Source organism: Taudactylus pleione, unplaced genomic scaffold (genome assembly GCF_031769625.1).
Source record: "Taudactylus pleione unplaced genomic scaffold, aTauple2 ptg001987l, whole genome shotgun sequence".
Lineage (NCBI taxonomy): Eukaryota > Metazoa > Chordata > Amphibia > Anura > Myobatrachidae > Taudactylus > Taudactylus pleione.
In genome coordinates, this window is record NW_028286383.1 from 890882 (window position 1) to 913307 (window position 22426).

At 49.3% G+C, this 22426-nt stretch overlaps 1 protein-coding gene across 1 annotated transcript in view; it reads right to left on the reverse strand.

Moving 5' to 3' along the window:
- LOC148435881 (cytochrome P450 4B1-like) overlaps nucleotides 1–22426 on the reverse strand; it is a 351835-nt gene that overhangs the window by 165875 nt on the left and 163534 nt on the right. Inside the window, exon 6 of the mRNA XM_088465383.1 lies at nucleotides 7183–7334. Within this exon, the coding sequence (XP_088321509.1) occupies nucleotides 7183–7334 (152 nt within the window). The remainder of the gene's footprint in view (nucleotides 1–7182; nucleotides 7335–22426) is intronic.

Genomic DNA, 22426 nt, shown 5'->3' on the forward strand with positions numbered 1-22426 from the left:
AGGACGAATCTTAACAGGGATATCAGAAACTTATTGAAATCGGTTTCTTGACCCATACTCAGGAAATAATCAACTGCTTTTAGACCATGTTCATGGCTAATGCTCGTATAGAGACTCTCTACGTCGCAAGTGATGAGCCACGTATGCTCGTTCAATATGACATCTTGTATTTTACTCAGTACATCAGATGTGTCTCTGATGTACGATGGCAGAGCTAGAGCATGTTCTCTTAAATGTGCGTCCAAGAATCTACTCACATTTTCTGTGAGGCTTCCCATTCCTGAGATGATGGGCCTCCCAGAGGGGATAGTCTCATTTTTGTGAATCTTGGGAAGCAAATATAATGTTGGTATTTTTGGGTTATCTTTCTCTAGATATTCATAATCCTTCTTAGAGATCACCCCATTTCTCCTAGCTCTCCCTATCATATCGTTATACAAATCAAGAAAATTCTGGGTCGGGTTGAATATTAGTTTTTTGTAACATGAGGTGTCCCCCAATTGTTTGTTAAGTTCTTCTATATATTGGTCACGAGGCCAAAGTACTATATACCACCCTTATCTGATGGTTTAATTATTGTATCATCCCATCGTTTGATTTCCCTTAGGGCTTCCCTCTCTTTTCTAGTCATATTGGATTCAGATTCTTTGGTCTCTTTGATAATTTCAAGATGGTCCAGATCTTTACTGACCAAATCCATATACACCTTGATTTGTGGGCATATTGAGAAATCCGGACAGAAAATGGATTTCTTTTTCAGTATAACTTGAGGATTGTCAACTGGTTGTTCAGAGAGAATATTTTCAGACAGGTTTTGGGGTTCTTGTGTAGATAGATCCCTTAATTCCTCCAAGATGGAGATGGCTTCAGCATCATCTTTAGAGAGGTCTATCTCCTTTGGGCATGGTTCCAAAAAATCTCCCCTTCGTTCCTTGTTAAGGAAGAATTTAAGGAGCAACTTTCTAGCGAAAAGGTTTAGATCTTTTTCTAATTCAAACCTATCACATGTCTGTGTTGGTGAAAAAGATAGTCCCTTGTTAAGAACCTCCATCTGTGATATAGTCAACGTCCTCTCTGTTAAGTTCAGAAATCCGAACCCGCTCACCCCTAGTGTGTATGTGTGTGACCATGTGATGGGGAATATAGAGTGTAAGCACTGGGGCAGGGAGTGATGTGACCCCTAGTATGTGTGTGACCATGTGATGGGGAATATAGAGTGTAAGCACTGGGGCAGGAAGTGATGTGATCCCTAGTGTGTATGTGTGTGACCATGAGATGGGGAATATAGAGTGTAAGCAGTGGGGCAGGGAGTGATGTGACCCCTAGTGTGTATGTGTGTGACCATATGATGGGGAATATAAAGTGTAAGCACTGGGGCAGGGAGTGATGTGACCCCTAGTGTGTATGTGTGTGACCATGTGATGGGGAATATAGATTGTAAGCTCCACTGGGGCAGGGAGTGATGTGACCCCTAGTGTGTATGTGTGTGACCATGTGATGGGGAATATAGAGTGTAAGCACTGGGGCAGGGAGTGATGTGACCCCTAGTGTGTATGTGTGTGACCGTGTGATAGGGAATATAGAGTGTAAGCACTGGGGCAGGGAGTGATGTGACCCCTAGTGTGTATGTGTGTGACCATGTGATGGGGAATATAGAGTGTAAGCACTGGGGCAGGGAGTGATGTGACCCCTAGTGTGTATGTGTGTGACCATGTGATGGGGAATATAGAGTGTAAGCTCCACTGGGGCAGGGAGTGATGTGACCCCTAGTGTGTATGTGTGTGACCATGTGATGGGGAATATAGAGTGTAAGCACTGGGGCAGGGAGTGATGTGAGCCCCTAGTGTGTATGTGTGCGACCATGTGATGGGGAATATAGAGTGTAAGCTCCACTGGGGCAGGGAGTGATGTGACCCCTAGTGTGTATGTGTGTGATCATGTGATGGGGAATATAGAGTGTAAGCACTGGGGCAGGGAGTGATGTGACCCCTAGTGTGTATGTGTGTGACCATGTGATGGGGAATATAGAGTGTAAGCAGTGGGGCAGGGAGTGATGTGACCCCTAGTGTGTATGTGTGTGACCATGAGATGGGGAATATAGAGTGTGAGCACTGGGGCAGGGAGTGATGTGACCCCTAGTGTGTATGTGTGTGACCATGTGATGGGGAATATAGAGTGTAAGCACTGGGGTAGGGAGTGATGTGACCCCTAGTGTGTATGTGTGTGACCATGTGATGGGGAATATAGAGTGTAAGCAGCACTGGGGCAGGGAGTGATGTGACCCCTAGTGTGTATGTGTGTGACCATGTGAAGGGGAATATAGAGTGTAAGCACTGGGGCAGGGAGTGATGTGATCCCTAGTGTGTATGTGTGTGACCATGTGATGGGGAATATAGAGTGTAAGCAGCACTGGGGCAGGGAGTGATGTGACCCCTAGTGTGTATGTGTGTGACCATGTGATAGGGAAAATAGAGTGTAAGCACTGGGGCAGGGAGTGATGTGACCCCTAGTGTGTATGTGTGTGACCATGTGATAGGGAATATAGAGTGTAAGCAGCACTGGGGCAGGGAGTGATGTGACCCCTAGTGTGTATGTGTGTGACCATGTGATGGGGAATATAGAGTGTAAGCACTGGGGCAGGGAGTAATGTGACTCCTAGTGTGTATGTGTGTGACCATGTGATGGGGAATATAGAGTGTGAGCACTGGGGCAGGGAGTGATGTGACCCCTAGTGTGTATGTGTGTGACCATGTGATGGGGAATATAGAGTGTAAGCAGCACTGGGGCAGGGAGTGATGTGACCCCTAGTGTGTATGTGTGTAAGCATGTGATGGGGAATATAGAGTGTAAGCACTGGGGTAGGGAGTGATGTGACCCCTAGTGTGTATGTGTGTGATCATGTGATGGGGAATATAGAGTGTAAGCACTGGGGCAGGGAGTGATGTGATCCCTAGTGTGTATGTGTGTGACCATGTGATGGGGAATATAGAGTGTAAGCACTGGGGCAGGGAGTGATGTGATCCCTAGTGTGTATGTGTGTGACCATGTGATGGGGAATATAGAGTGTAAGCACTGGGGCAGGGAGTGATGTGATCCCTAGTGTGTATGTGTGTGACCATGTGATGGGGAATATAGAGTGTAAGCACTGGGGCAGGGAGTGATGTGACCCCTAGTGTGTATGTGTGTGACCATGTGATGGGGAATATAGAGTGTAAGCACTGGGGCAGGGAGTGATGTGATCCCTAGTGTGTATGTGTGTGACCATGTGATGGGGAATATAGATTGTAAGCACTGGGGCAGGGAGTGATGTGACCCCTAGTGTGTATGTGTGTGACCATGAGATGGGGAATATAGATTGTAAGCTCCACTGGGGCAGGGAGTGATGTGACCCCTAGTGTGTATGTGTGTGACCATGTGATGGGGAATATAGAGTGTAAGCACTGGGGCAGGGAGTGATGTGATCCCTAGTGTGTATGTGTGTGACCATGTGATGGGGAATATAGAGTGTAAGCACTGGGGCAGGGAGTGATGTGATCCCTAGTGTGTATGTGTGTGACCATGAGATGGGGAATATAGATTGTAAGCACTGGGGCAGGGAGTGATGTGACCCCTAGTGTGTATGTGTGTGACCATGTGATGGGGAATATAGAGTGTAAGCACTGGGGCAGGGAGTGATGTGACCCCTAGTGTGTATGTGTGTGACCATGTGATAGGGTATATAGAGTGTAAGCAGCACTGGGGCAGGGAGTGATGTGACCCCTAGTGTGTATGTGTGTGACCATGTGATGGGGAATATAGAGCGTAAGCTGTATTGTGGCAGGGAGTGATGTGACCCCTAGTGTGTATGTGTGTGATCATGTGATGGGGAATATAGAGTGTAAGCACTGGGGCAGGGAGTGATGTGACCCCTAGTGTGTATGTGTGTGATCATGTGATGGGGAATATAGAGTGTAAGCAGCACTGGGGCAGGGAGTGATGTGACCCCTAGTGTGTATGTGTGTGACCATGTGATGGGGAATATAGAGTGTAAGCACTGGGGCAGGGAGTGATGTGACCCCTAGTGTGTATGTGTGTGACCATGTGATAGGGAATATAGAGTGTAAGCAGCACTGGGGCAGGGAGTGATGTGACCCCTAGTGTGTATGTGTGTGACCATGTGATGGGGAATATAGAGTGTAAGCACTGGGGCAGGGAGTGATGTGATCCCTAGTGTGTATGTGTGTGACCATATGATGGGGAATATAGAGTGTAAGCACTGGGGCAGGGAGTGATGTAACCCCTAGTGTGTATGTGTGTGACCATGTGATGGGGAATATAGAGTGTTAGCACTGGGGCAGGGAGTGATGTGATCCCTAGTGTGTATGTGTGTGACCTTGTGATGGGGAATATAAAGTGTAAGCACTGGGGCAGGGAGTGATGTGACCCCTAGTGTGTATGTGTGTGACCATGTGATGGGGAATATAGAGTGTAAGCACTGGGGCAGGGAGTGATGTGACCCCTAGTGTGTATGTGTGTGACCATGTGATAGGGAATATAGAGTGTAAGCAGTGGGGCAGGGAGTGATGTGACCCCTAGTGTGTATGTGTGTGACCATGTGATGGGGAATATAGAGTGTAAGCACTGGGGCAGGGAGTGATGTGACCCCTAGTGTGTATGTGTGTGACCATGTGATGGGGAATATAGAGTGTAAGCACTGGGGCAGGGAGTGATGTGACCCCTAGTGTGTATGTGTGTGACCATGTGATAGGGAATATAGAGTGTAAGCAGCACTGGGGCAGGGAGTGATGTGACCCCTAGTGTGTATGTGTGTGACCATGTGATGGGGAATATAGAGCGTAAGCTGTATTGTGGCAGGGAGTGATGTGACCCCTAGTGTGTATGTGTGTGATCATGTGATGGGGAATATAGAGTGTAAGCACTGGGGCAGGGAGTGATGTGACCCCTAGTGTGTATGTGTGTGATCATGTGATGGGGAATATAGAGTGTAAGCAGCACTAGGGCAGGGAGTGATGTGATCCCTAGTGTGTATGTGTGTGACCATGTGATGGGGAATATAGAGTGTAAGCACTGGGGCAGGGAGTGATGTGACCCCTAGTGTGTATGTGTGTGACCATGTGATGGGGAATATAGAGTGTAAGCACTGGGGCAGGGAGTGATGTGACCCCTAGTGTGTATGTGTGTGACCATGTGATGGGGAATATAGAGTGTAAGCACTGGGGCAGGGAGTGATGTGACCCCTAGTGTGTATGTGTGTGACCATGTGATGGGGAATATAGAGTGTAAGCACTGGGGCAGGGAGTGATGTGACCCCTAGTGTGTATGTGTGTGACCATGTGATGGGGAATATAGAGTGTAAGCAGTGGGGCAGGGAGTGATGTGACCCCTAGTGTGTATGTGTGTGACCATGTGATGGGGAATATAGAGTGTAAGCAGTGGGGCAGGGAGTGATGTGACCCCTAGTGTGTATGTGTGTGACCATGTGATGGGGAATATAGAGTGTAAGCACTGGGGTAGGGAGTGATGTGACCCCTAGTGTGTATGTGTGTGACCATGTGATGGGGAATATAGAGTGTAAGCACTGGGGCAGGGAGTGATGTGACCCCTAGTGTGTATGTGTGTGACCATGTGATGGGGAATATAGAGTGTAAGCACTGGGGCAGGGAGTGATGTGACCCCTAGTGTGTATGTGTGTGACCATGTGATGGGGAATATAGAGTGTAAGCACTGGGGCAGGGAGTGATGTGACCCCTAGTGTGTATGTGTGTGACCATGTGATGGGAATATAGAGTGTAAGCACTGGGGCAGGGAGTGATGTGACCCCTAGTGTGTATGTGTGTGACCATGTGATGGGGAATATAGAGTGTAAGCACTGGGGCAGGGAGTGATGTGACCCCTAGTGTGTATGTGTGTGACCATGTGATGGGGAATATAGAGTGTAAGCAGTGGGGCAGGGAGTGATGTGACCCCTAGTGTGTATGTGTGTGACCATGTGATGGGGAATATAGAGTGTAAGCACTGGGGCAGGGAGTGATGTGACCCCTAGTGTGTATGTGTGTGACCATGTGATGGGGAATATAGAGTGTAAGCACTGGGGCAGGGAGTGATGTGACCCCTAGTGTGTATGTGTGTGACCATGTGATGGGGAATATAGAGTGTAAGCACTGGGGCAGGGAGTGATGTGACCCCTAGTGTGTATGTGTGTGACCATGTGATGGGAATATAGAGTGTAAGCACTGGGGCAGGGAGTGATGTGACCCCTAGTGTGTATGTGTGTGACCATGTGATGGGGAATATAGAGTGTAAGCAGTGGGGCAGGGAGTGATGTGACCCCTAGTGTGTATGTGTGTGACCATGTGATGGGGAATATAGAGTGTAAGCAGTGGGGCAGGGAGTGATGTGACCCCTAGTGTGTATGTGTGTGACCATGTGATGGGGAATATAGAGTGTAAGCAGTGGGGCAGGGAGTGATGTGACCCCTAGTGTGTATGTGTGTGACCATGTGATGGGGAATATAGAGTGTAAGCAGTGGGGCAGGGAGTGATGTGACCCCTAGTGTGTATGTGTGTGACCATGTGATGGGGAATATAGAGTGTAAGCACTGGGGCAGGGAGTGATGTGACCCCTAGTGTGTATGTGTGTGACCATGTGATGGGGAATATAGAGTGTAAGCACTGGGGCAGGGAGTGATGTGACCCCTAGTGTGTATGTGTGTGACCATGTGATGGGGAATATAGAGTGTAAGCACTGGGGCAGGGAGTGATGTGACCCCTAGTGTGTATGTGTGTGACCATGTGATGGGGAATATAGAGTGTAAGCACTGGGGCAGGGAGTGATGTGACCCCTAGTGTGTATGTGTTTGACCATGTGATGGGGAATATAGAGTGTAAGCACTGGGGCAGGGAGTGATGTGACCCCTAGTGTGTATGTGTGTGACCATGTGATGGGGAATATAGAGTGTAAGCTGTATTGTGGCAGGGAGTGATGTGAATGGCCAAATATTCTTTGTAAAGTGCTGCAGAATATGTGTGTGCGCTATATAAATAACTGGTAATAATAAAAATAAATAAATATATGGCCCAGGGTAAAGAATAGACGAGCAGTAAAATGGTTTCTGGTAAATGCCTAATAGATTTTTTCAGGTAACAAGTTTAAAACATTTGATGAAATACAGATGTGGCTTACCGGTGTGATTGTGCGCTGTCCTACATGCTCTGCGAAACTGATATCCATGAGGGCTTAGGTGATAAATCAGTGAATTGTGATAGGGGAACGTCCGGATCCTTTGTTGTGTCAGACGGGCAAGGTCATACACAGCACTGATATAGGAATCATCGCTGCAAATGGAAAACAGCTTATACACATGCAACACAGCTGACATTTCATATAGTGTAGCAGGAGATGAGTGATGTGTTAGTGAGGACAGGGCTACATGTGACAGGGGCAGTGACATGATGTGAGGAGGGGAATGGAGGCAGCAGGAAGTCACAGACTGAGAGTTATATAGTGGGAGGAGCAGGGTCCCCAGCAGCACAGAGTGTATCAGGAGATGAGTGATGTGTTAGTGAGGACAGGGCTGCATGTGACAGGGACAGTGACAGGATGTGAGGAGGGGAATGGAGGCAGCAGGAAGTCACAGACTGAGAGTTATATTGTGGGAGGAGCAGGGTCCCCAGCAGCACAGAGTATATCAGGAGATGAGTGATGTGTCAGTGAGGACAGGGCTGCATGTGACAGGGGCAGTGACAGGATGTGAGGAGGGGAATGGAGGCAGCAGGAAGTCACAGACTGAGAGTTATATAGTGGGAGGAGCAGGGTCCCCAGCAGCACAGAGTATATCAGGAGATGAGTGATGTGTTAGTGAGGACAGGGCTGCATGTGACAGGGGCAGTGACATGATGTGAGGAGGGGAATGGAGGCAGCAGGAAGTCACAGACTGAGAGTTATATAGTGGGAGGAGCAGGGTCCCCAGCAGCACAGAGTATATCAGGAGATGAGTGATGTGTTAGTAAGGACAGAGCTGCATGTGACAGGGGCAGTGACAGGATGTGAGGAGGGGAATGGAGGCAGCAGGAAGTCACAGACAGAGATATATAGTGGGAGGAGCAGGGTCCCCAGCAGCACAGAGTATATCAGGAGATGAGTGATGTGTTAGTAAGGACAGGGCTGCATGTGACAGGGGTAGTGACAGGATGTGAGGAGGGGAATGGAGGCAGCAGGAAGTCACAGACTGAGAGTTATATTGTGGGAGGAGCAGGGTCCCCAGCAGCACAGAGTATATCAGGAGATGAGTGATGTGTCAGTGAGGACAGGGCTGCATGTGACAGGGGCAGTGACAGGATGTGAGGAGGGGAATGGAGGCAGCAGGAAGTCACAGACTGAGAGTTATATAGTGGGAGGAGCAGGGTCCCCAGCAGCACAGAGTATATCAGGAGATGAGTGATGTGTTAGTGAGGACAGGGCTGCATGTGACAGGGGCAGTGACATGATGTGAGGAGGGGAATGGAGGCAGCAGGAAGTCACAGACTGAGAGTTATATAGTGGGAGGAGCAGGGTCCCCAGCAGCACAGAGTATATCAGGAGATGAGTGATGTGTTAGTAAGGACAGAGCTGCATGTGACAGGGGCAGTGACAGGATGTGAGGAGGGGAATGGAGGCAGCAGGAAGTCACAGACAGAGATATATAGTGGGAGGAGCAGGGTCCCCAGCAGCACAGAGTATATCAGGAGATGAGTGATGTGTTAGTGAGGACAGGGCTGCATGTGACAGGGGTAGTGACAGGATGTGAGGAGGGGAATGGAGGCAGCAGGAAGTCACAGACTGAGAGTTATATAGTGGGAGGAGCAGGGTCCCCAGCAGCACAGAGTGTATCAGGAGATGAGTGATGTGTTAGTAAGGACAGGGCTGCATGTGACAGGGGCAGTGACAGGATGTGAGGAGGGGAATGGAGGCAGCAGGAAGTCACAGACAGAGATATATAGTAGAAGGAGCAGGGTCCCCAGCAGCACAGAGTATATCAGGAGATGAGTGATGTGTTAGTGAGGACAGGGCTGCATGTGACAGGGGCAGTGACATGATGTGAGGAGGGGAATGGAGGCAGCAGGAAGTCACAGACTGAGTGTTATATAGTGGGAGGAGCAGGGTCCCCAGCAGCACAGAGTATATCAGGAGATGAGTGATGTGTTAGTGAGGACAGGGCTGCATGTGACAGGGGCAGTGACAGGATGTGAGGAGGGGAATGGAGGCAGCAGGAAGTCACAGACTGAGAGCTATATAGTAGGAGGAGCAGGGTCCCCAGCAGCACAGAGTGTATCAGGAGATGAGTGATGTGTTAGTGAGGACAGGGCTGAATGTGACAGGGACAGTGACAGGATGTGAGGAGGGGAATGGAGGCAGCAGGAAGTCACAGACTGAGAGTTATATAGTGGGAGGAGCAGGGTCCCCAGCAGCACAGAGTGTATCAGGAGATGAGTGATGTGTTAGTGAGGACAGGGCTGCATGTGACAGGGGCAGTGACAGGATGTGAGGAGGGGAATGGAGGCAGCAGGAAGTCACAGACTGACAGTTATATAGTGGGAGGAGCAGGGTCCCCAGCAGCACAGAGTGTATCAGGAGATGAGTGATGTGTTAGTGAGGACAGGGCTGCATGTGACAGGGACAGTGACAGGATGTGAGGAGGGGAATGGAGGCAGCAGGAAGTCACAGACTGAGAGTTATATAGTGGGAGGAGCAGGGCTCCCAGCAGCACAGAGTATATCAGGAGATGAGTGATGTGTTAGTGAGGACAGGGCTGCATGTGACAGGGGCAGTGACATGATGTGAGGAGGGGAATGGAGGCAGCAGGAAGTCACAGACTGAGAGTTATATAGTGGGAGGAGCAGGGTCCCCCAGCAGCACAGAGTATATCAGGAGATGAGTGATGTGTTAGTGAGGACAGGGCTGCATGTGACAGGGGCAGTGACATGATGTGAGGAGGGGAATGGAGGCAGCAGGAAGCCACAGACTGAGAGTTATATAGTGGGAGGAGCAGGGCTCCCAGCAGCACAGAGTATATCAGGAGATGAGTGATGTGTTAGTGAGGACAGGGCTGCATGTGACGGGGCAGTGACAGGATGTGAGGAGGGGAATGGAGGCAGCAGGAAGTCACAGACAGAGATATATAGTAGAAGGAGCAGGGTCCCCAGCAGCACAGAGTATATCAGGAGATGAGTGATGTGTTAGTGAGGACAGGGCTGCATGTGACAGGGGCAGTGACATAATGAGAGGTGTGGAATAGAGGCAGCAGGAAGCCACAGACTGAGAGCTATATAGTGGGAGGAGCAGGGTCCCAGCAGCACAGAGTATATCAGGAGATGAGTGATGTGTTAGTGAGGACAGGGCTGTATGTGACAGGGGCAGTGACATGATGTGAGGAGGGGAATGGAGGCAGCAGGAAGCCACAGACTGAGAGCTATATAGTAGAAGGAGCAGGGTCCCAGCAGCACAGAGTATATTAGGACATGCCTCATTTTATTTAAAACTTGCAACATAAAATCTAAATAAATTCATAAAACAGAATATATATATATATACACATAACCAAAAAAAAAACATAGGTAACCATAATATTACATCATATTAAATCCCCACAAACAAAACTAATACTAACTACTGAACCTACCACCTATATACATTCCACTCCCTCCAAGGGAAAACTAAGCAAGGATTTAAAGACACCCCTAAACTATCTACATCACACACTAATTTATCTAAATTTAACCTACCATTACCCTTCAGCACTATCTAACACCCACAGGTAGATATATGCAAACCTTTCCATAAAAAAAAAAATAACAACATCAAAAATCTATGGGGGAGTGAAAGCAGAAAAAGAACCCATAGCTGGGCATAGTAAAGACTGTCTACCGCCCACTCAAGGGGGCTTTAACTGACCCCACCAATGAGACCAGCTGACAGCATCCAGCCTTTTATTATCCAGATCCATCATCCTCTTCACCTCTTGTAGAATTAAACCCACCACCTCTTCACAGGGGAGGACCTTTTTCCTTATGGTAACATGACACCGTGCATTCCATGTGTGAAATCTAACCGCTAAACTAACTAAATAAATTGTGTTCAAATTAAATCAACCATACCTTCTGACTGCCCCATAAGCCCACTCAGGGTAACTAAGACCCGAAAGGCATGGGATACCAATGGCCCTTGATACCTCCTCAAACTTTTACATTAAAGGGACATTCAAGCAGGATATGGTCCATCATCTCCTCCGCCCCTGGACACTCCTCCCATGGGCAAGCAGGATCACAGGCATTCCTCCAGCTGAGGCTCCCTCCAACATAAAGCTTTACATGAAAGAGAGCCAGGTGATATCTTAAAACTTCTGCGGTAACCTCTGGGAATTTAACAGAGTTAGCCTGGCCAAAGTGACATCATCCGGACAGTCCCTCAGTGACAGCGGGACATGGAAGTGGGTCTGCAAAGTTCTCTTCCCCAACTCCCTTCTGGAAAAGTTTTTTTACTTCACCCACTTCCACACCATATTGCCTTATCACCTTCAAGCTCTAGATAACATAGATCGGGAGGTAACCATGCCGAATCCAAAAACTTCTCACTTGGCCTCCCTCTATCCTCAAACTGAGGAAGGGAGACACCTACAAAATAAAGCCCTCTACCCACCGAGGGGGAGCATCTAAAAAACATACTCCCAAAGTTCAGTTTTAAGAAAGCTGTTACAAAAAAGCAACAGGGTTTACCAATTTCTAAACCCCAGACTTTCCTCGGTATGTAGGTGATGCCCCTCTTGACTATATTGATCCTATTTCCCCACAACAGCAGGAAGAACAAGGAATTCAATCTTGACCACATAGATTAAGGAAAAAAACACATAACTGACATATAAAAAAATAGGAATCAGGTAGGTTTTGCACAGGTCAACCTTTTCCCTCAAAGATAACTTCCATCTTTTCCAGCTCTCTACCTTCCTGTAATGAGCCTCTGCCCGTGAAGACAGAACCATTGTGACATCATCCGCATAGGCCACCACCTTCAGTTGTGACTCCGGGCCCAGCTGCACCCCCCCATAATTCCATTCTCTACCCTACTGATGAATAGATAGATTGCAAAAACATAGGAGGGGGCTCAGGGGACAACCCTGATGGACACCAAATCCCACGCCAAATGTGGGACCCACCCAACCATTCACAAGTGGGAAGCTTTCAGCCTGACAATAAATAGCCTGCAACCAATTCACCACCCACTCTGGAAGACCATACCATTTCAGTAAGGCCCAAAGGTACTCATGGTTTACCCAGTCAAAGGCCTTACACTGATCCAATGCCAGTAGGTACTTTCCCCACTTCTCAGTCTGCACCGCTCAATGGCCCCCTGGACACCAAGGACAGCACTAAAGGTGTTACGACCCTTCACCGTGCAGTGTTAAGAAGGTGAAAGCAACAGCTCAGAAAATTCTGATAGCCTATTAAACAGTATTTTTGCCAAAATCTTCCTGTCTATATTAAGAAGGGCTATGGGGTCCCAGTTCTCAATACAAGATGGGTCCTTTTCTTTGGAGAGTAAAATAAGAGCAGATAACCTCATGGAAGGAGGGAGAATTCTCTCGTCCATGCTTTCATTAAACACTTCCACTAGTCGGGGAATTAGGAGGTCTGAAAAGGTCTTAAAATATTCAGATGTTAACCCATCTGGTCCTAGTGACTTTTTGGGGTTTAACCCCACTATCGCTTTACTAACTTCCTCCACCGTTATATCACTCTCCAAAGAGTCAAGAGACACAACCTGAGGATTCAGACCTGGTGTCCCCCTCAGAAATTCCTCCATCCTCTCTCTGACAAGTGAGTGCTCAGATAAAAGATTAGAATAATAAGACATAATGACATCCAGAATGCCCTTCTTATCAATATGAAGAACACCCTGTCCGTTTACCAATCCTCTGATCTGTTTGGTATCGACTGACCTCCTACAGCTCTGGTAAGGATCCGGTGAGTGGTACGTTCCATAATCCCTTTCCAGAACCAAGGATGCCGCCGGTTATACTGAAATTCCTTCATCTGGGCCCTCACCTGGAAGATTTCCCCACTATCTCCCTCATCAGAGATCAAGAAATCTAATTTCTTTCTCAGGTTATGGTAGGAATTCTGTTTTATCAAGATTTTCTTGGCTATGAGCCCACGAAAAATCTTACGGATTCTATTTTTTATCACCTCCCACCACTGAGATCTACTCCAACCAGCCCCCAAAAGTGTCTCCCGAGATTGAAAGAAGACCCTGAAAGACTACCTAACCCTCTCTTCCTCTAGAAGCTCCGAGTTCAAAGGCTCCACCCTTTCTGAGGCATTCAAAGCTACTGAGAGAAAACCGTGATCGGAGAATTCCACCAACCTCACCCCTAGAGATGAGGTTTTAGAAGACTCCTTAACAAAAAACCTATCTATTCTAGACCTATGGCTACCACTAAAATAAGTAAAACCCGTGAGGTCAGGTGAGTGATGAATATGCACATCCACAAGACCAGCCTGACTAACCATACTAACTAAAAAATGGGAATCAGGGCCCAGGGGTCTCCTTGAACCTCCCCTGTCCTTTGGCCTAGTAACGGTATTAAAATCACCACCAAAGATAACCTGCTGAGACATAAAAAGGAAAGGTTTAATTTCCATAAAGAGACATTTCCTATCCGAGGACGTCTGTGGCCCATAAACACTGATCAACCTTAGGTCCTGTCCCTTCATGTTGATATCCAAAATCATACATCTACCTGCTTGCAATTCTATAACCTTGTGCACAGTTACCATGTCAGTAAAAAGTACTGCCACTCCACCGTACGGCTCAGCCACAAGAGACCAGTAAGAAGGACACTTCCTCCACTCGCGTTTTGCTTTGTGGAGGAGATCCAATTTACTAAACCTAGTCTCTTGCAAAAACAAAAAATCAACCTCAACCGTGTTGAAAAAAATCAAAGGCCAACCTACGAGCACGTTCGGAAGCAACGGAAGCCACATTAATAGTGCCACATCGTACAGGATGGGGATCCATGTTTCAAAGGTTATATCCATCACAGAAAAACAATACAATAATCTATAGACTAACCCCACTTGGGCCAGTCTTCCCTATCATAGGGATTCCTACCACTACCTGCATTCCCCCTGACCACCTACAAGGAACTCTTCCTGATGAAAGGATCCAGAATCAGGTGGCTTAGGGACCTATTTTGTTACCTGACCTCCCAAGCCAGGTTCATTACCACCTTGTGCCCCACTGGGCCCAACCATGGAACCCTGAGACTCCTCCTGTTCTTCTTCCACCACCAGATCCTGAGTTTCCTCTACCACATTATCAGTCACTATAAGCACATCACCTCCCCCAACTGAGTCCCATTCCAGGCCATCCTGACCCTCCTCCTCCTCCTGATTTTCTTTCCTCTTTTTCTTCCCATTCTTTCCCACACCACCACTCTCCACTTATCTTGTCTTCTTGCCTGCCACCTTCCTGCTTGCTTTCATAACCAAGAATAGCTCCCCATTCTCCCTTACAGCTTCTCCATCTTCATCACCTGAAGAAAACACATCAAATGTATTGCTCAATACAATTCCTCTGCCTTCACCTTTCCTTTTATTCTTTTCCCCTCTCCTAACCTCCTGAAATGGTACCTCCTCCACCCCTCTCCTAACCTCCTGAAATGGTACCTCCTCCACCCCTCTCCTAACCTCCTGAAATGGTACCTCCTCCACCCCTCTCCTAACCTCCTGAAATGGTACCTCCTCCACCCCTCTCCTAACCTCCTGAAATGGTACCTCCTCCACCCCTCTCCTAACCTCCTGAAATGGTACCTCCTCCACCCCTCTCCTAACCTCCTGAAATGGTACCTCCTCCACCCCTCTCCTAACCTCCTGAAATGGTACCTCCACCACCCCTCTCTTAACCTCCTACAATGGTACCTCCTCCACCCCTCTCTAAACCTCCTACAATGGTACCTCCTCCACCCCTCTTCTAACCTCCTGAAATGGTACCTCCTCCACCCCTCTCCTAACCTCCTGAAATGGTACCTCCTCCACCCCTCTCCTAACCTCCTGAAATGGTACCTCCTCCACCCCTCTCCTAACCTCCTGAAATGGTACCTCCTCCACCCCTCTCCTAACCTCCTGAAATGGTACCTCCTGAAATGGTTCCGCCTCCACCCCTCTCCTAACCTCCTGAAATGGTACCTCCTCAACCCCTCTCCTAACCTCCTGAAATGGTACCTCCTCAACCCCTCTCCTAACCGCCTGAAATGGTACCTCCTCCACCCCTCTCCTAACCTCCTGAAATGGCTCCTCCTGCACCCCTCTCCTATCCTCCTGAAATGGTACCTCCTCCACCCCTCTCCTAACCTCCTGAAATGGTACGTCCTCCACCCCTCTCCTAACCTCCTGAAATGGTACCTCCTCCACCCCTCTCCTAACCTCCTGAAATGGTACCTCCACCACCCCTCTCCTAACCTCCTGAAATGGTACCTCCTCAACCCCTCTCCTAACCGCCTGAAATGGTACCTCCTCCACCCCTCTCCTAACCTCCTGAAATGGCTCCTCCTGCACCCCTCTCCTATCCTCCTGAAATGGTACCTCCTCCACCCCTCTCCTAACCTCCTGAAATGGTACCTCCTCCACCCCTCTCCTAACCTCCTGAAATGGTACCTCCTCCACCCCTCTCCTAACCTCCTGAAATGGTACCTCCACCACCCCTCTCCTAACCTCCTGAAATGGTACCTCCTCCACCCCTCTCCTAACCTCCTGAAATGGTACCTCCTCCACCCCTATCCTAACCTCCTGAAATGGTACCTCCTCCACCCCTCTCCTAACCTCCTGAAATGGTACCTCTTCCACCCCTCTCCTAACCTCCTGAAATGGTACCTCCTCCACCCCTCTCCTAACCTCCTGAAATGGTACCTCCTCCACCCCTCTCCTAACCTCCTGAAATGGTACCTCCTCCACCCCTCTCCTAACCTCCTGAAATGGTACCTCCTCCACCCCTCTCCTAACCTCCTGAAATGGTACCTCCTCCACCCCTCTCCTAACCTCCTGAAATGGTACCTCCTCCACCCCTCTCCTAACCTCCTGAAATGGTACCTCCTGAAATGGTTCCGCCTCCACCCCTCTCCTAACCTCCTGAAATGGTACCTCCTCAACCCCTCTCCTAACCTCCTGAAATGGTACCTCCTCAACCCCTCTCCTAACCTCCTGAAATGGTACCTCCTCAACCCCTCTCCTAACCGCCTGAAATGGTACCTCCTCCACCCCTCTCCTAACCTCCTGAAATGGCTCCTCCTGCACCCCTCTCCTATCCTCCTGAAATGGTACCTCCTCCACCCCTCTCCTAACCTCCTGAAATGGTACCTCCTCCACCCCTCTCCTAACCTCCTGAAATGGTACCTCCTCCACCCCTCTCCTAACCTCCTGAAATGTTACCTCCACCACCCCTCTCCTAACCTCCTGAAATGGTACCTCCTCCACCCCTCTCCTAACCTCCTGAAATGGTACCTCCTCCACCCCTCTCCTAACCTCCTGAAATGGTACCTCCTCCACCCCTCTCCTAACCTCCTGAAATGGTACCTCCTCCACCCCTCTCCTAACCTCCTGAAATGGTACCTCCTGAAATGGTTCCGCCTCCACCCCTCTCCTAACCTCCTGAAATGGTACCTCCTCAACCCCTCTCCTAACCTCCTGAAATGGTACCTCCTCAACCTCTCTCCTAACCGCCTGAAATGGTACCTCCTCCACCCCTCTCCTAACCTCCTGAAATGGCTCCTCCTCCACCCCTCTCCTATCCTCCTGAAATGGTACCTCCTCCACCCCTCTCCTAACCTCCTGAAATGGTACCTCCTCCACCCCTCTCCTAACCTCCTGAAATGGTACCTCCACCACCCCTCTCCTAACCTCCTGAAATGGTACCTCCTCCACCCCTCTCCTAACCTCCTGAAATGGTACCTCCTCCACCCCTCTCCTAACCTCCTGAAATGGTACCTCCTCCACCCCTCTCCTAACCTCCTGAAATGGTACCTCCTCCACCCCTCTCCTAACCTCCTGAAATGGTACCTCCTCCACCCCTCTCCTAACCTCCTGAAATGGTACCTCCTCCACCCCTCTCCTAACCTCCTGAAATGGTACCTCCTCCACCCCTCTCCTAACCTCCTGAAATGGTACCTCCACCACCCCTCTCTTAACCTCCTACAATGGTACCTCCTCCACCCCTCTCCTAACCTCATGAAATGGTACCTCCTCCACCCCTCTCCTAACCTCCTGAAATGGTACCTCCTCCACCCCTCTCCTAACCTCCTGAAATGGTACCTCCTCCACCCCTCTCCTAACCTCCTGAAATGGTACCTCCTCCACCCCTCTCCTAACCTCCTGAAATGGTACCTCCTCCACCCCTCTCCTAACCTCCTGAAATGGTACCTCCTCCACCCCTCTCCTAACCTCCTGAAATGGTACCTCCTCCACCCCTCTCCTAACCTCCTGAAATGGTACCTCCTCCACCCCTCTCCTAACCTCCTGAAATGGTACCTCCTGAAATGGTTCCGCCTCCACCCCTCTCCTAACCTCCTGAAATGGTACCTCCTCAACCCCTCTCCTAACCTTCTGAAATGGTACCTCCTCAACCCCTCTCCTAACCGCCTGAAATGGTACCTCCTCCACCCCTCTCCTAACCTCCTGAAATGGCTCCTCCTCCACCCCTCTCCTATCCTCCTGAAATGGTACCTCCTCCACCCCTCTCCTAACCTCCTGAAATGGTACCTCCTCCACCCCTCTCCTAACCTCCTGAAATGGTACCTCCTCCACCCCTCTCCTAACCTCCTGAAATGGTACCTCCTCCACCCCTCTCCTAACCTCCTGAAATGGTACCTCCTCCACCCCTCTCCTAACCTCCTGAAATGGTACCTCCTCCACCCCTCTCCTAACCTCCTGAAATGGTACCTCCTCCACCCCTCTCCTAACCTCCTGAAATGGTACCTCCTCCACCCCTCTCCTAACCTCCTGAAATGGTACCTCCTCCACCCCTCTCCTAACCTCCTGAAATGGTACCTCCTCCACCCCTCTCCTAACCTCCTGAAATGGTACCTCCTCCACCCCTCTCCTAACCTCCTGAAATGGTACCTCCTCCACCCCTCTCCTAACCTCCTGAAATGGTACCTCCACCACCCCTCTCTTAACCTCCTACAATGGTACCTCCTCCACCCCTCTCTTAATCTCCTACAATGGTACCTCCTCCACCCCTCTCCTAACCTCCTGAAATGGTACCTCCTCCACCCCTCTCCTAACCTCCTGATATGGTACCTCCTCCACCCCTCTCCTAACCTCCTGAAATGGTACCTCCTCCTCCCCTCTCCTAACCTCCTGAAATGGTACCTCCTCCACCCCTCTCCTAACCTCCTGAAATGGTACCTCCTCAACCCCTCTCCTAACCTCCTGAAATGGTACCTCCTCAACCCCTCTCCTAACCTCCTGAAATGGTACCTCCTCCACCCCTCTCCTAACCTCCTGAAATGGTACCTCCTCCACCCCTCTCCTAACCACCTGAAATGGTACCTCCTCCACCCCTCTCCTAACCTCCTGAAATGGTACCTCCTCCACCCCTCTCCTAACCTCCTGAAATGGTACCTCCTCCACCCCTCTCCTAACCTCCTGAAATGGTACCTCCTCCACCCCTCTCCTAACCTCCTGAAATGGTACCTCCTCCACCCCTCTCCTAACCACCTGAAATGGTACCTCCTCCACCCCTCTCCTAACCTCCTGAAATGGTACCTCCTCCACCCCTCTCCTAACCTCCTGAAATGGTACCTCCTCCACCCCTCTCCTAACCTCCTGAAATGGTACCTCCTCCACCCCTCTCCTAACCTCCTGAAATGGTACCTCCTCCACCCCTCTCCTAACCTCCTGAAATGGTACCTCCTCCACCCCTCTCCTAACCTCCTGAAATGGTACCTCCTCCACCCCTCTCCTAACCTCCTGAAATGGTACCTCCTCCACCCCTCTCCTAACCTCCTGAAATGGTACCTCCTCCACCCCTCTCCTAACCTCCTGAAATGGTACCTCCTCCACCCCTCTCCTAACCTCCTGAAATGGTACCTCCTCCACCCCTCTCCTAACCTCCTGAAATGGCTCCTCCTCCACCCCTCTCCTAACCTCCTGAAATGGTACTTCCTCCACCCTTTCCCTCTGCTCTGATACTGCATTAATCACTACTGGTACCTGTGTCCTTCTTCTTACAGCCTCCTCCCCCTCTCTTCCTGCATTGGGTTGCTATTGTGGCTGGCCCAGGGGCATCTGCAATAAGGGTGCCCATCTTCCCCACAGAGATTACATATTACACTGCAGCGCTCCCTGCAATGCGAATTCACTCGGTAATATCACACTACAATCCGCATTCAATATGCGGATTGTAGTAAATAGAGCCCATTGTCTTATGCAAACATTGTGTCTAAGGGCTGTATTTACTACAATCCGCATATTGAATGCGGATTGTAGTGTGATATTACCGAGTGAATTCGCATTGCGAATTCAGGCAATATCACAGGGATTTACTATAAATCCCTTGCAGGGACAGAGCTTGCGATAAAGCTCTGTCCCTGCGAATCCCATCCGCACTCTAGTCGCGGTATTTTCGGAAAAAATACCGCGACTAAGAGCCCGCGCATGCGCCGACCGACCACTGCTACTACCCCCCACCGATGCTAAACCCCGCCCCCTGCGCTAAGCCCCACCCCCCACGATCGCGGACCCCCGCGACCCCCCCTCCCTTCATTACACTTACCTGCATCCTCCTGGCCTCCGGTGATCTTCTCCAGGCTCCCCGATCAGGTGATCTCCCATACTGCACTGGGGCCCGATCACCTGATGACCGGGCCCCAGTGCACTGTGGGAGACCAGCTGACCGGAGGGAAGACATCACCGGAGGCCCGATCACCGGTCCCTGGATGCAGGTAAGTAAAATAAAAATGTTTAATTTTTTTTTAATTTTTTTTTTACAGCAATCAGCTTGCGGTCTTCTTAGACCACATAGCTGATTACTGGTACCGGCTCCCGCCTCTGCTCTCCCAGTTAGAGCAGGGCAGGAGGCCGGTAACCGGGGGAGACCCTGGATAACGCCACCTCCAGGTAACGTTATTATCACAGGGCTTCCCCCGGTATTATTTTACAATTTATTTTTAGTAACTGTGGTCAAATCACATTTCCCATTACAATTATGGGAAATGCGATCTGCTTTACTAACAATAAGTGATACTGGGGGTTGGAGTAGAATTTTACTAATTCTACTCCAATTGCCCTGTAATAACTATAGGTGATACTAAAATAACGTGAAAAGGGTGTGACAGCACAAAACAGCATTTATCACTTTATTTTAGTAAAAATAATGTTAATAAATAGAGCCCATAGTCCCAGGTACAGTTTGTTTAGCAGTAACACATTCCCCTCTTCTCACATCTTCACTTATAAATGTAGCTGCTACATCAGCACTGGCCAGCACCAGCATACAGTCCCCATACACAGTCACCATACACAGCCCCATACACAGTCACCATACAGAGTCACCATACACAGACCCAATACACAGTCACCATACACAGACCCCGTACACAGTCACCGTACACAGACCCCGTACACAGACCCCGTACACAGACCCCGTACACAGACCCCGTACACAGACCCCGTACACAGACCCCGTACACAGACCCCGTACACAGTCACCGTACACAGTCACCGTACACAGACCCCGTACACAGACCCCGTACACAGACCCCGTACACAGACCCCATACACAGACCCCATACACAGTATCTATCACAGTCACCATACACAGTCACCATACACAGTCACCATACACGGACCAAATACACAGTCACCATACACAGTCACCATACACAGTCACCATACACAGTCACCATATACAGACCCCATACACAGACCCCATACACAGTATCTATCACAGTCACCATACACAGTCACCATACACAGTCACCATACACAGTCACCATACACAGACTCCATACACAGACTCCATACACAGACTCCATACACAGTCACCGTACACAGTCACCGTACACAGTCACCGTGCACAGTCACCGTGCACAGTAACCGTACACAGACACCATACACAGTCCCCATACACAGTCCCCATACAGTCCCCATACACAGTCCCCATACACAGTCCCCATACACAGTATCTATCACAGTCACCATATACAGACCCCATACACAGTCACCATACACAGTATCTTTCACAGTCACCATACATAGACCCCATACACAGACCCTATAAACAGTCACCATATACAGACCCCATACACAGTCACCATACACAGACCCCATACAAAGACACCATACATAGTCACCATACACAGACCCCATACACAGACCCCATACACAGTCACCATACACAGTATCTATCACAGTCACCATAAATAGACCCCACACACAGACCCTATAAACAGTCACCATATACAGACCCCATACACAGTCACCATACACAGTCACCATACACAGTCACCATACACAGACCCCATACACAGACCCCATACATAGTCACCATACACAGACCCCATACACAGTATCTATAGCAGTCACCATACACAGTTACCATACACCATATCTATCACAGTCACCATACACAGTCACCATACACCATCTCTATCACAGTCACCATACACAGACCCCATACACAGTCACCATACACAGTCTCTATCACAGACCCCATACACAGTTAGCATACACCATCTCTATCACAGTCATCATACACAGACCCCATACACAGTTACCATACACCATATCTATCACAGTCACCATACACAGTATCTATCACAGACCCCATACACAGTTACCATACACCATATCGATCACAGTCACCATAAACAGACCCCATACACAGTTACCATACACCATATCTATCACAGTCACCATACACAGTCACCATACACAGTCACCATACACAGTCTCTATCACAGACCCCATACACAGTTACCATACACCATATCTATCACAGTCACCATACACAGTCACCATACACAGTCTCTATCACAGACCCCATACACAGTTACCATACACCATATCTATCACAGTCACCATACACAGTCTCTATCACAGACCCCATACACAGTTACCATACACCATATCTATCACAGTCACCATACACAGTCACCATACACCATCTCTATCACAGTCACCATACACAGACCCCATACACAGTTACCATACACCATATCTATCACAGCCACCATACACAGTCACCATACACAGTATCTATCACAGACCCCATACACAGTTACCATACACCATATCTATCACAGTCACCATACACAGTTACCATACACCATATCTATCACAGTCACCATACACAGTCACCATACACCATCTCTATCACAGTCAGCATACACAGACCCCAT